The following is a 14,908-nucleotide window of genomic DNA, read 5'->3' on the forward strand; positions in this document are numbered from 1 at the left end:
ATTTTAGCTGGTGGTAACCTCCCTGACAGGAAATATTTCATACCCTAAACTTTATGCACATGAAAGCACATAGAGAAAGTACCAAATGAGATAAACATATGAGTGTGTGTTAGCCCCTGAAATCCTGCACATGCATTGTAGACATACATTAGAGTTACAATTCACTTTTTGCTTGTTTTCAGGAGACAAAAATTTAAATTCAAGAACATATAGGTGCAATAACTTATAGGCAGTTTCACCACTTACAAACATTAGTCGATACAGTCCTTGCAATCCCCTTGCCTCCTAAGTTCTTGGAAAACCATGCTGGTTTGGCACTTGGTTAAGACTAGAAACTGAGTGCCATTTCTCCCTATCTAGTGGGTTAGCAGCCTCTAAAATATGCTCACTCACCCAGCATCCCACCATCCCTGCCCAGCACTTAGGTGAAACTACTAAATTAAGGCCCACAGTGAAAACTGACTTGACCCCTCTTCAGTGTCCTATTAATGAGAACAAGCCCTGTCTGGATGGCATTTTAAATGTGAAGGGAAAACATCTCAGGAAAAAAAAAAAAAAAAAGAGAGAGAGACACTCCTGATCCTGTTTGCACTGCATTTACACATGAAACAGAAAGGTAAGGTTCTCATGCTCTCTCAGATAAGGGAAAATAAGGAAACATGAGCTGCCTAAAGACCTCCTGAAAGTAGAAAAGCCAGGAGGTTTGGTTAGATTGTCCTCCGGACTGTGAAAAATGGGTTCAGCTTTGACCCAGGGAGGGGCAAGCAAGGCTGATTGGTGCTGGGAAATCTGGGAGCTAGTTAAGTCATCTTTAGAGGGACAAAAGATTTTCAAAAAGGAAAAGCTGCAAGAGAGATTACTTTATGTAATTTATGAGATCAGTTTATGTAAAAGCATTGTGAAGAGCTATATGTCAAAAGTATGAAGTCATTTTTAGAATTATGTGAATTCTTGAATCCTTTAAATTGATGTGGATTGCTGTTAACAACAATTCACATCAATTCTGCTACTTCACATTTTAGACCGATGGCCAAAACTCTATCCTCAAAACCAGCATTTGGGAGCTCACCTTGGAACTTTTCAGTCTCAGCTGTGGGTATGTAACATGTGTTCTTCAAGATATGAGAATGACCAGATATAAAGCCAGGCATAGTTGAAGAATGCAAAGCCAATTTTTTTTCCCTTGGAATTTCTGAGAATGCATATGACCTTGAATTTTGTTCATGAGCTTATAGCACTTTTAATGCACCAATATTTTCATTTCCTTTTTATTGTTTCAGGTTGTTTTCTCTTTTACACTGTTACAGCCAATAAAATTTCCGTATTAACACTTCTCTAGAAAATAAACACAAATTTTCCTAAACACAATTGATATAATAGAGACTTCCAAAACAAAAGTTCATTAAAAAATGATGTGTCTCAAATATTAAAATGAAGTATCCAGACATAAAATATGGTATTTCATACTATTATTTCATGAAACTTTCTTTAACATTCTTATATTTAAAGGACTTGATGCAAAGTTGCATGAAATATAAAGAAATCACCCTAGCCATAAGTTTACAGAAATACGTGAACAAAGCCACAAAAATAGAGGCCTATAAACTCTTGCAAAATATTTCACTAATCATTTCAGAATATTCATGAAACACTCTGCAATATTTGAAGAATATGCTACCTCTGTATCTAAGAATATTCAGACCCTACTTGCTTAAGGTGTAATAAAAATAAATGTAAAGCAACATTGTGACTACGGATGTGGTAAGAAAAGAATAAAAAGAGCTGCTTGACTTTCTGCAGGTGTCGCTCACTAAATGTAATATAAAGAAGCCTTCTGGTTATAGCACTGCTTCCTAGACTTCTGTAATTTTTTTCCTCTTAATCACATTGTGCAAAAGACAGCCTGCAATGTTAACCTGAGCTGGGTGTTGTAATCTAGCCTGTGGTTTCTCATGCTGAGACAGAGATCTTAAAATCACTGTGATCTGCACAGAAACTCTCACTCTTACTAAGCAGCAGCCAGAAATGCAGCCCTCTCCAGCTACCCACACCATGCTGTTTCACTGTTGATTAAAGGCAGATGTGGCACAGTGAGCTGCTGCCAGATAATGATTGGCATTTTCTCATTAGTGATTGGGTTGCCTTCTCTGCTCTGCAGCTCTGAGACCATCTTCAGAAACATGCTACTTCATTGTCCAGAAAATCTGTGCTGCACGTCATCACCACTAGACATCATGGGCTCTTCTCACTGGGCAGTGTTCAGTTTGGGATCCAGAAGCAGCAGTGCTCCTGCTGTGGAAGGGTAAGCAGATAGATGTTTGAAAAAGTATATGACAGCAAAATCAGAACAGGAGAATTAACCAAGAAATAGCTGAACAAAAACATGACAGGAAAAATCCCATGATTTCTATTTTCTTCCCTTTTTTGTTTGTTTGTTTGTTTGTTTGTTTGTTTGTTTGTTTGTTTTAGCTTGATGGCAAGGTTCTGGAATTGCAGTCACCTTTAATGCCTTTCAAGTAGGGAAGGAAGATGTAAGTTTCCAATGCAGCCAGCAGATAAACACTACACATGTATCACTAATCTGGGCATGAAAGGCAGATTGATTTCTTCCAGATGCTCTTGATTTACTGTGTACATCTCATACCAGGTGTGTTCAATATGCCTAGGAGATATTGAGCTCATATACAGTGAGTCCAGTGCATTCTAGAAGCACAGACTTTGCTGTGCATATAAGGAGAATGCAATAATCTCCAGGTGTACGATAAACCCAGTGGCAGGAACTTGCAGGCTGATGTTGTCCTAGCCTGCACCATTGCCCATGTGGATTTGGCTAACCCAGTCCCAGCAGTTCTTGTGCCCATGTTCAGTGCCAGGAATTTACAATGAAATCAAGCCTATAGATTTACTGGTTTTAAGGAGAGGGAATAAAAATTGACCAGAATAAGTGAATATTTTATATATATATATATATATATATAAAAATTATTTTCTTTTCTTTTTTTTTTTTTTAATGGGAACTGTGTGCTTTTAACTGCCATTGCACGCTGGTAACTTCATTGAATGATTCACTGTTCCAGGCCTTCTATTTCCCCATCCTTCCTAATCCTGCCTGCTCAGATCCATGGAGCACTGTGAAAATTTTGGATTTCTCTAATGACCTTTAGTTTTTCGCTCTCTACCATTTCAATGCTTTCTTACCTACCTGTAGTGCAGTCCCATGTCCTACAGATTTTAATTGAGCAAAGCAACTCGGGATCGTTAGCAAATGGTGCTGACTACCATCCTCCGGGAACACTACCCAGGAGTGAGGCGTGGGCCAGCATTCTGTGGGAGCAGCGCACCGCCTTCCACGCTTTAAAGTGGGTCAGAGCCGCATCACCTCCACCCGCCCATCTTGTGTCCCTAGCGTGTTCTGTGCTTCCAAGGAAACTGACACGCTTCCAGTGTCTGTCCCACACAGTGGGACAGTTTGTTTTCTTGAGGCGAGCAGGTGGGCATATATGCGCTCCCCTCTGCAGCGCGCAGTGTGCGGGCTGTGCTTGTCCCCAGGGCCGTGCCGCCCCTGGGATGCTGCGAGGTGCCACACGCTCAGGGCGCCGGCAAGGGCAGTGTCCCCACTACGGAATCTTCTCGGAGGCGGCCCGTGCCCTGTTGCGGGCGGCTTTGGGCCCGCGGCTATCATCTCCTGAGGGGTGCTTAGGGACCGCACACCCCTTCCCCTAACCAGGAGCGGGGTCGCTGCACGGCCGTGCCAGCCCGGAAGGTGCCGTGCGGTGCCGCCCGGGGAGCGCCTTTCCGGGGGTGGGCAGCGCTGTCCCCGCAGCGGCGTGCCGGTGCGGCGGAGCAGCTCCTCGGAGGGGCCCCCGGCTCTCCGGGCCCGTCCTGCCCCCGGAGCGCGGTGGGCCGGGCCAGCCCGCGGGGCCGCGCCGGGGCCGCCACCTGACTGCGGGGCGCGGGCAGCGGGCGGGGCGGCTTCCCTCCGCACCGAAGTTTCCCCGACTTGTGCAAAGAGAGAGGCAGGTCCCGCCGGCGCGGGGTGGGAGAAGCATCGCGGCGGAGGAGGAGCGGATCGGCGCGGGCGTGACAGAGAGGTGGGCGAGGAGCGATGACCTTAGCGCGGAGCCGGCGAGGGAGAGGGCCAGAGGCAGGGCGAGCGGCAGCGCGGGAGGATGGTTGCTGAGAGCCGGAGGAGAGCCGCCCCGTAATGTCACCATGTAAGTCTCTTGTCCGGGCTCCGGGGCGAGGGCTGCGGCCGCCGCCCGGGGCGCTGGGGGAGCGCGGATAGCTCCGCGGGGCGAGGAACCCCGGGCGGATGGCAGGGCTTCCCCACCACCCACGGCGGGCGGTGAGTAATGTCGGGGCTAAGCCGTGCAGGTAGGTAGGGCTGAAAGAATGGGGAAACGGGGAAGTTTCAGGCCGGGAGCTCGGAGGGCAGGGCCGGCAGGGCTCTGCCCCGTCCGGGCTCCGTGTCCGTCGGCGGCTGCCCTGTCGGCTCCCGGGCGGCCGATGCCTTTCCAGGGCGCGCTAACGCCGCCCTTAGGACCGCTCCGGTGGATTTCCCCGTGCTTGCCGACTAATAGCGAAACACTTGGCCCCGCTGGCCGCCCGCCCTGAGCGGCGGTGCCCCTGCATCCGCCCGGCCCCGGCCTCTCGGCTCGGGACCGCGGGCTCTCACGTCGAGGAGCCCTGGCACCACAGGCAGCCTTCCAGGTGAGGTGCCAGCATAAGTAGGGGAAAAGTAGGGGAAGGAAGAGGAAGGGCAGGGCGGGCTCCACAAAGCGTTCGCAGCCCCGCCGCCGCTCTCCGCAGCGCACGGAGCGGGGGCAGCGCGGGGCTCCGCCACCCTCGGGGGGCGAGGGGCCGGCCGGGGGCTCCCACTCCGGCCGGACTTACCAGCCCCGGGCCGGACAGCCTCCGGGCGCCTTCTCCGGGAGATTTCTCCTTCACTGACCGCCCCTCGCCCAAGGTAAGGCGAGGTGCTGAGGTTTGGGGTCAGGCGTTCCGCCCGTGCGCTCACAGCCAGGAGCGAGAACCTGGGGATGCGCCCGAGGGAATCGGTACAAGTGGAAAGGGCAAGGGGTTCTCACACCGCGCCGTCAAGTTAAGGCAGAAATTAGGAGTTCCTTAAGATTTAGTGTTGCGGTGCTACCGGATTGGAAACAGCCAGCAGATTTGTTGCCTGCAACTGGGAATACTTCCCTTTGAAAGGAAAGCCAAGGGACTTAGATGGATCTGATAGGGCTGATACTGTTTAAATTAAAAGGCAGTATCTTATTTTTTTTTCCATCCCTTTTGATGAGCATGAGGATGTTTTCAAAGTTGGCTCTAAGAACAATTAGGAACAAGTAGTGCTTAACAAAATGAAAGTTTTAAGGGGTATTGTGTAATTAATCTTTCAAGGCATTCATGTACTACAGTTTAAAGCAATGATTTCAAAGTTAAAATCAACTTCTCTATTAATCTCGGGGAACTAAACTGTGAGTTGCAATCATCTTTCACTTGCAGTTCCACTTGGGAGTGACTAAACTTAGCATATATTTCTTTGCAATCTATGTGAGGGAAAAAAAAAAGTGAAATTGATGTTATCTTTCTTTTAATTTTAAAGTGTCAGCAACATTTTCCCTTAATAGCTTTAGACATATCTAAGACCAAAGAAAGTCACGTCAGTGTGCCTGAGGCAGAATTCACATCCTACTCCAGGGAGCCTTTGACAAAGTTTTGAACACAGACGATGGTGTATTCAAATTTGTATTGCATGTTTGGGGCTGGTACAATCTACAAATGAAATGCTCCAGCATTATTCACATTTTGTGTATGTTGTCCTGCAGAGTTGTATATTCCCTAAAAAGTAACGCTGTTTTGTCTGCTAGCTGGCTGCTGGCATGTAGAGTAAAACATTTAGTAGTTGGATATAGCAAAACTCCAGTAATTCCATCTTGAACTGTGTCAAGTTACTATCCATTTATGGTTTAGATAATTTACATGTCTATTTTGCTCTTCTGGAATGAATTGTGAATAAGCTCATTGTCTCCCTATGTTATAGGAAATGAAAGTAGCTGTGGACTAGACTGGACTGAATTGGTAGCTAGAGCAGCATAGCTGGTCATGTCACACAGTGTCTACACTGGGAAATGCAAGTCCATAGAAAAATTAGTACTTCACACTTCAGAAAAATCAGACTCCACAGAAGGCCAACCCCCTCAAAACCTTCCCAGAAGTTTAGAGCAATTGCTGGTTTTAGACTATATCCATTTGTAGTGGATGTACTCCTAATATCGGTTTCCTAATAAATCTTAAATATGTTGGGTAAAATGTTTTGATTCTATGACCATCCAGAGTGATTTCTTCAGAGCTGCTAGTGTGTTACCAGCTAGGGACAGAACAGGGCTTTTTCACTTAAACTGGTACAAAATAGAGAAGAAAACTCACTATGAACAGTGTTCACCAATTTTTATGTAACCAAAGACAAAGACTGAAATAATCCATATCTCTTTTGAGATCTTTGTTACAGATCCATCCCTTTGTTACAGGGTCCATCCCTTTGCTTACCTAAACTCATGGTGTGTTTTACTACATTGCTGCTGTGATATCCATTCCCTGTGCTGTTAATAAATACTAAATGACAGAATACATCTTTTTAATACCATTTTAAATAAGAACATAAGACCAAAGGGGTCTCTTGGGCCATCAAATCTGTGCTTACAGGGGACTTTATCATTCCTTGATAAGCTATAAACAAGCCCAGGACTGTTGGCTGATTTTTCTATTGAATTATTCATATGCTGCTTGTATTTACTTCTAGATGTTGATTAACAGCAGTAACCGAAAAAAAGAACCTTAAAATATATATGGTGGTTACTAAGAGGTGAATAATATCTGCAATTCAGGTGTGTTTTTTAAAGCCTGGGAAGTATTTATCATGCCTTATCATAATTTTCTGAAATGTCAAAAACATAAAAAAAATGTCAGGGGTGGATTTTGTGTGGAAGAGGCCTTTTTGTTGGCAGTGTGTTATCTGACTTCCATCCCTGACAACTTCTTGCGTGGACAGGAGTGTTATGCATCAGAGTGTAAGGCAGTGAGAAGTCAGCTTTCTGAATTTTGACTTTTTGTCTCTGCAAGAGCCTAGGAACATATAAGTAATTTATTTCCTCACTAATTTATAGCACTCAGCTGGTGGTTATGCTTTGTAAAACAGTTCTTCAACAGTTCTCTCCAAAAGAAACAGATCTGACTCATGGTGTCCACATTAGTGGAGTGTTTTGGTAGCATGAGCTTCTGTGTTCATTCTTGTCGGAGTTTGATAAACCTTTTTCTTGTCAACTGAGATGATGTGGTATAAAGAAAATTGTTTTGTCCTTCAATGGTGGGGAACATAAGTGGAGAAGACAGTTTGCTATTTTTTAATGTATTTGTTTTGCTTATTTATTTTGGTGGAGAATTGTATATTTTTTAATAGCAATTGTGTAATAATTTAGCTTTTTACTCTGGGGAAATGTCTTTATAGCTACTCCTTTTTGCCTAATTGTTTGCACTTATTTGTGCTCTGTTCTGTTGTTGCTTATCTATGTTCTTGAAGTTTTTCTTGACTAGCACTTTTTACATGGGTGAGGATGAGGAAACAGACTATAAACCATCACCCTGGAGTACCATTGAGTACTGGCTTGTAAGCATTACCGCAATGCAAGTAAACAGTAACAAATAGAAATCGACCAAATCCAATACCTTTTTCAGACTAAAGTAGAATTTCATGTTCTTTCAAAAAAAAAAAACACTGGAAGAAATGTGACTGGATGCATTCACACCAGACCTAAGCAGCAGAAGCTTCTTATGTCATTTTTCCTTGAGTATCTCAAATGTGGTGTCTTGGATTCTCCAGTTACTATATGAGCAAAAACTTTGTCTGAGCTCATAGAGATATCAAAAATGATGATACAGACAATTTTTCAGTTTGATGAAAATCAACACAGATTTATTCTATATTAATAAATTATTGTTTGTTTCCTTGTCTGATAACTGTTAACTGTGCTGGCTCAAAACAAACCAGCGACAAAAACCTGTGATGCAACTGCTTCTACAGGTTTGTATTGGTAGATTAAACAGCAGGTTGCCATGTGTCTCATCAGTACCTGCAAACTCTTCTGTAGGAATAGGAAAATTACTTTGTATCTCTGGTGTGTCATGCTGTTAGCCCCAACACTTCCGTTTCCCCACTCTGTGCGTGTGTATGCATGCTGTATATGCTTGCATGTGTGTGTGTAACTGTTTTTATGTCTTCAAAGGACTTCTGTTCAAATTCAATTTTCTAAATTAATATTAAAGGTATTGTGGACTTATGAATTACATACATTGGAAAGTAACAGTTCCAAAACCTCAGCTTTCTGTTGTCTGAGATTTTAATAGGGATTTTTGGATCACTAAGTTGAAGGACAATAATTCTATTGTTTGATAATCCAGTTATTTTGTATGTCTGGCTTCATCAAAGAGATTCTTGTATTTTGGAGCCTCATGTTTTCTGAGCTTGTCTTCAACACTTGTTAAGTTTGACTTTACAGTATCTCAGAAAAAATAATCTGCTTCAGATTTCTAATTCGATACAACTACCCACAAAGAACTGAACTTCTTTTGTAATCAGATACCTGTGCTGTGTAACGCTGCATTGAAGAGAAGCCTAACTGATCGCAGCAGTCTGCTGAAGTGCCATTTACTTGGGCCCATTGGCACATAGCCGACAGGAGTGCTTTCATGAATTACTATTTTTAAAGCTGAAACTTGTTCCTTTACAATGGTTTATCTGCCTGAATTGGTTTCCACTTTGGGAATAAACAGAAACTTGCACTGGAAAAGGTTTTATATTTGCCCCCAGCTTTTGCTGGTGGGTTCACAGCAACATATGTGGGGCAGATGGAAGAGTTTTGTCCTTATCTACCTCAGTATAGGTAGATAATATCTTACTGAACAAAAGCCAGTTATCATCACCAAACAGAAGAGGAAAGAGGTGGTCAAAAGAATGTGTGTTGTATTTCGTTACTTGTTACTTCCTTCTGCTTGCCGCTAACTAATTGAATAAAATGAGACGTGGATGTAATGGAGCACCATTCATTTTGGATGCATGGTTAAAGGTCTGAATAAATTTATTAAGAATTTTGCTTCCTGTTCTGCCCACAGTGGAGGAAACATTTTGGTTTAGCCGTTAAATATCCTTTAGGCTTTAAGGGAAAGGAAACTTTAACCTCAAGCTATAACTGATAGAGACTTTTCCAGAGATGCATTTATTTTATTGAATAATTACAATGTCCCTGACTTCTCTGGCACAGCACAGATAAGCTCCTAGATTTCAGCAAGGCAAGTTTCAGGATTTTCATAAAAGTCAGCAGAAAATATCATAGCTGTCAAAACATTAGAATTGAAAAATTAAAAACCTTGTTAAGGGTAGAGGCAAATTATGATATACTATCTTTATTTAGTTAATAACAAATATGTATGTATTATGTATAGTTAAATAGAATAAATGTGTCTATATGTGTAAAATTTCGTATTTCAAAAAAACCCCTACAACTTAACTCTTTCAGACTGTGCTTCTTCTTTCTTTTACTAAAATACCACCCACATCTATCTGCTTAGAAGCCCAATGCTGACCAGTCCTCCATTTTGCTGTCTGCTAAGAACCAGAAAATATAATTTCTGACACTGTTTAACAGACTTTTGTCTCCATTTAAGCAATAATAGGGTCATGTATAATTTTCACTGTTTTATTTACTGCAAGTTACTAGTTTGACTAACAACAGTCTTCCTCATTTCCCTTGTTTTGTAAAACTCCCTGAGTTCTTGATTGCTTTTCTTTTTTTCCCACAGGATGTCTCATGTAAGCGAAATGTGGTGCTATCACTGGAAATGGAAGCTGCAGCACTGTCTCTGCTTGTTTACCACATATATTATATGCATGCAGCAAGCAGGTAAGTCAGCAGTTTATCTTCTTGCACAAATAAATGATCAAGGAGACAAAGTTTTAATGACTGAGGATTATGCTTATGTATGGCTGAATTCTGTATAATATAACACTTTGATGAAAGTGATGCATTATGATCACTATTTTATAGTTTGGGTCATGTGTTCTGCTACTGCAGAATTTTCTGTTTGCCATTTTTTACAGTTTTGCTGTTATTAATTGTTATTATTTTTTTCCCCTCAAGTGTCTTCTTTGAATTCTTTCATTTTGTTCTTTCTTTGTGGTTATCTTGTTAATGCCTGCCTCTTGAATTTCTTCTGGTTGTTGAAATTTTGTGGGTAATCACGTAGTTCTTCCATTTTCCACAGTACTGTTTGTGCCTGCAGATTGTGCATTTAATAACCCTTCACTGTAGTTCAAAGCTGTAAAATACCTGGAGTGTGCTTATTATTTTTAAAAGCTTTTATGACTCAAATAATAGAAACATTTCTCAGCAAAGTATGTGCAAGTTATATGTAAGATAACTGTACACTGTAAAGAACCATCAGTTTAAACTTAACATCTTCATCTGTGGTGACACTTCAGCACAGTGTAATGTAACATTCTGACTGTTTTCTTTAAACATATGAATGAGAGATTTCATTTAGTAAATGTCTTGTCCTAACCACTAGAGTGCAAAGTATTTTAGGAGATCCAGCTGCTTTGCTGGAAAAAAGATGTCTGGAGTTTATTCTGGAGCATATGAAAATTTTGGAGCAGCCTGCGGTGCCCAGCTAATTCTGTATCAGATGGGTAGTTTTGCTTTGACAGGCTTGCCATTGGAAAAAAGGATTGTTTATATATAGAAAGGGCTTCTAACTTCTTTGGTAATGTTTTTCTTTTTTTAAAAGTGCTTTTTGATTTTTAAAACCTACACTTTTTTTGTTGTTGTTTTTTAGAGACAAAACAATGTTGTCTCTGTGCAGTAGCGCTTTCCATATTCATGTCACTTTAATAGGTGTTTTCCTTGTCCATTAAACTGCACCCAGAAACACATTTAGGATCTGCTCTCACCTGCGGCTCCATTGGCTGATGGATTTTGTGCCCCCGTGTTCCTGGCCCACACTTGATCTTGGGCCATGCAGCTGCCATTCTTAGCACAGAGTAAATCAGCAAAGCCTCCTCTAATTTACATCTGTGTGCTGTTACCTGACAACCAGAACACTAGGGTGCCAAAATTATTATCCTTTGCCAGTTCCTCTTCATAACAGATAACTGATAACTGGAAGTACAGTGACACAGCAGCCTAAGCCCTGTGAGCCAGCAGGTCCCAGCTAGTGTGCTGTGAGGACAGAGAAATCCAACCACAAACTCACCCATGCGTTCAGCTAATTGCAGCACTCTATGGCTAGCTGTGCTGATGCTGAACAAGTAAGGTCAAAAGCCCTGTGCCAAACTCCAAGATACACTTCTATAAAATCATATATGCCCCTGGCCAACCTCTTCAGCAGTAAAATGATTGGTGCCATTGGATTTGTAAAAGTTCCAGTCTCAAGTGCATCTCTGTGGGGGTTTTTCCTTTCTTGCCTCCACAGGAATGGATTTGAAATCTTCAAAACTTTGAATAAATGCAAAAGATATTTCCCTGTCTGCCTGAATGATAAGTAGATACTAAAGTACACTAGACTTGTCTGGGTTCAATAGACAGATGTTTGCTGTTTAGCAGTGAAAGAGATGATAGGTAGTCTGCTGTAAATACTAGACTGAAATGAAAATGAGACGCTTACCTTTACAGAAACCTGTTATTTGGCAGTACTTGCCTGTAGACCCTCAGGGCTCATATTTCTTTTTATGCTGATGTAAAAGTATGGGTTATGCTGCAAAATGAAGTCTTTTCATCATCCTTTTCTAATAGAGCAAGACAGACAAAGCGGGAAACGCAACTGCTCCTGCATTTTTTTTTTTTTCCTGTGTTCTTGAAAGGTATTGGTCACTTTGGCTGTGGATTCGTATGATATTCATAATCTCTCTGGCAGCTTAAGCTTGACTGAATTTACAGTAGAAATCTCATAAAAGCCTGACATTCATCCAGATTCTCTAGTGAGCTGTAAGCTTAGAAAGCTATTGGTGCTTATTAAGATTTGCCCAGAGGAGGTTACATGCAAGCAAGGGATTAAGATCATCAGGTCCAGGCTTTATGGATTATTTAAGGGGCTATTCATAAGGATAAAGATATCAGTCACACTGTGACATGGAAAAATGCAAAAGTAATATTTTTATAGTTTCGTTTGAGGAAAACTACAGTACTGGGCCTGCTTTCAGAAACAAAGCTTAGGAAAGGGATTACACAGCAGAAAACTTAGAACGGGTCTGTGGAAAGAATGTTCAACCACAAATTGGTAAGGTACAGACAAGCAGGTGTACAAGTGGAGTGCAATCCAAAAGCACAGAAAGGAATCAATGGTTGGATTGTGACACTTGAAAAAGAAAGAAATTATTACCAGAAAAAAAAATGATAAAAATATAATATGTACTTTAGTTAAAATCTCAGTATCCATAAGGGTTTGGACACTCTGGCTTCAGGTCATGTGTTGTGGGTCAGGGTGAAGTTACTGCACAGCTCAGTTAGTAACTTGTCCATGGGTTCCATTCCTGCCTGGGGTAGATGTCCCTGATGGTCTTATGTGAGTCATTTAGCTGTGCCTCATTTTCCCTGTGATGAGTGTATGTCTCACCTCTCTTGTAAACATCTTGTCTATATTCCAGTGAAAGGGCTGCATCGGAGCTCAGATGTTAGAATGGGGGTGTTTAAAACAGAACTAGTTATATCTGCTTTTATAGGAGACTCAGATATTCCTAACTTTTTCTTTGTATGTACATTTCATTGGTTTCAGAGAGCCCAGAAGAGAACAAACGGAGTGAACAGAGTTCCAGAAAACATGGCTAGTGAAGGCAGACAGAAAGAACTAAGATTTTTTTGGTCTATAATAGGCAGAAGAGGCAATGTATAAGAACTGAAAATATTTAAGAAGGTAGGTGCAGTGGGAAGGGATAGACTGATCTTTTCAGGCAGTTGAAAGGGAAAAAAATTGGACTTAAATTACAACAAGATAAATGAGGAGAGGACATCTCATCAAAAGGTTTAGGTAGCAGTGAATTAGATGTCAAGAAAAACTGGGAAATCCCAGTCCCTTGGAATGTATAGTAATATCTACCAGAAATTATTTAAATCTACAGTACTCCTAACCTGGGGCTGAGAAATACATTATATAATTTCCAAACTTCCCTAATATCTATACTTCTGTCTTAATCATTATTCTGTAGAATCTCTTTTTATTAAAAATCTGGGAAATGAGGAGACCCTTTGGAAACTGCACTTCTTGGAATATGACAGTGCTTTTGCTGAGCCTAAAAAATTGTCTTGGTGTTTGTTCTGTCACAATGGCTTCAATTTAGCTGACATAAAGAAGCAGCAATTCAGTATGGAAAGGAAAAATCAGCTTGCTTCAGGTGTTTGTAACCTCACAAAAACGTTCAGTTTAGCCCCCCCCTTGCTTTTTTTGCTTTTCTGCTGTCATGATAAAATGTCTATTGTTTCAATATTGTGCTGTCTTTGGGAGGTGTCTGCGCTCTCTGTGGTAACTCAGGAGCAGAACTGGAGTTTTCTGTGACCTAAAATGCAGATTGCAGTTTGCATAATTATTTTCCAGTCTGGTTTTTGAGTATCTTATCAGTATTGGACTTTTCAGAGTTTTGAACACTTGAACATTTGAGGAGATGGCAACATCCTCATGAGAGTTTTTGCTTTCTTATGTCATAAGCACACTTCCAATTACATAGGAGTCAATAAATATTTTAAGTTTTGACTGCTGTGCAACCATATTTAGTTTTATTCAGAATGTGGAAAACATTTATTTTAAAAAAAGCATGAGGACCTGTATAATTCTTACTACAGTCTCTGCATTATGCCCCATGTTGATGTTACCACAAAATTACTGTGACTGTAGCTAATGCCAGAATGAACCTTTGTCCTTTTGGTCATCCGTCAGTAAAGTGCACTGGTGTCTGTAGTCATATTTCCATGCCCTCAGAGCAGTTTAATCAATTCCCAGGATCTCATCAAAGCATAAATTTCAATTCTGTTACAGCTCCTGGAATCTTAATTTTTGTGGTGATTCAAAACAAAATTTTGTGCTGTATTTAATTCATCAAGAAAAAAAAAATCTGAAGGCAGATCCTTCACCCACATGTCTGATGATGAGCCACAACATAAGATCATCTTTGTCTGTTATGCTCCTTAATTGCATCTGTGTAGATAAAGGAGGGGTTAAAGTTCTCCATTGTTTATGGGAGCATTTCAGAGTGAATCTGTGGGTCCACAAGCCCAATGAGAGATGGGAAGTCAGTAGGGTGGGAAGTATTGCTCATGCCACCAGCGCTAGCGGCAAGAGTTAGTGACATTGTGAAAATGGATTGGGCTTTATCCGGCACGGCCAAGTCGGGAAGTGGGGGTTTTCACCACGGATCTCAAGCTGCCTAACCCAGACAGGAGCCAAAGATCCTATCACCGAGCAAATGGTGAAATGGTTGTCAGCACATTCCCTTATCTTCCTCTTCCTTACCATGTGCAGAGCAAGAACCGAAGTGCCAAGGCATTAACCCAGTCAGTCAGCGCAATCCTCTCGTACAGCAGGGGGTGGTTTTATGAAGTTGTTTGTTACTGGTGCTTTGTTGAACTCCTCTGATGGCATCCCAGGGGTGGGAACGGGTGTGCATTTAGTGCTGAGCAGGGCAAATGTGACTGATAGTTCTGTCCCTGACTCAGGCATGGAAATTCTTATTTCTGAAAGTTATGGAAAAAGTCAGGAAATTTTAAAAGTTTGGAAAAAATATTCAGTCTGGCAGTCTCTTTCCTTACAGAGGCATACATAAATCATGAGTAACTGAGAGATTAGTCAGAAGGAATCTATGTATTTAATG

At 41.7% G+C, this 14,908-nt stretch overlaps 1 protein-coding gene across 6 annotated transcripts in view; it reads left to right on the top strand.

The window, feature by feature from the left end:
* Window positions 1-4,001: 4,001 nt before the first annotated feature.
* Window positions 4,002-14,908, top strand: part of ADGRG6 (adhesion G protein-coupled receptor G6) — a 109,959-nt gene continuing 99,052 nt past the window's right edge. For 5 of the 6 annotated variants that reach the window (XM_040059748.2, XM_040059750.2, XM_040059751.2 and 2 more), the window contains exons 1-2: window positions 4,002-4,214; window positions 9,856-9,956. In XM_040059748.2, coding sequence (XP_039915682.1) covers window positions 4,213-4,214; window positions 9,856-9,956 — 103 coding nt within the window. In that variant the 5' untranslated portion in view covers window positions 4,002-4,212. Of the gene's footprint in view, window positions 4,215-4,616; window positions 4,711-9,855; window positions 9,957-14,908 lie in introns of those variants that run through there. The other variant, XM_040059749.2, reaches the window with a different exon arrangement.

This window comes from Hirundo rustica, chromosome 3 (assembly GCF_015227805.2).
Source record: "Hirundo rustica isolate bHirRus1 chromosome 3, bHirRus1.pri.v3, whole genome shotgun sequence".
NCBI classification, from domain to species: domain Eukaryota; kingdom Metazoa; phylum Chordata; class Aves; order Passeriformes; family Hirundinidae; genus Hirundo; species Hirundo rustica.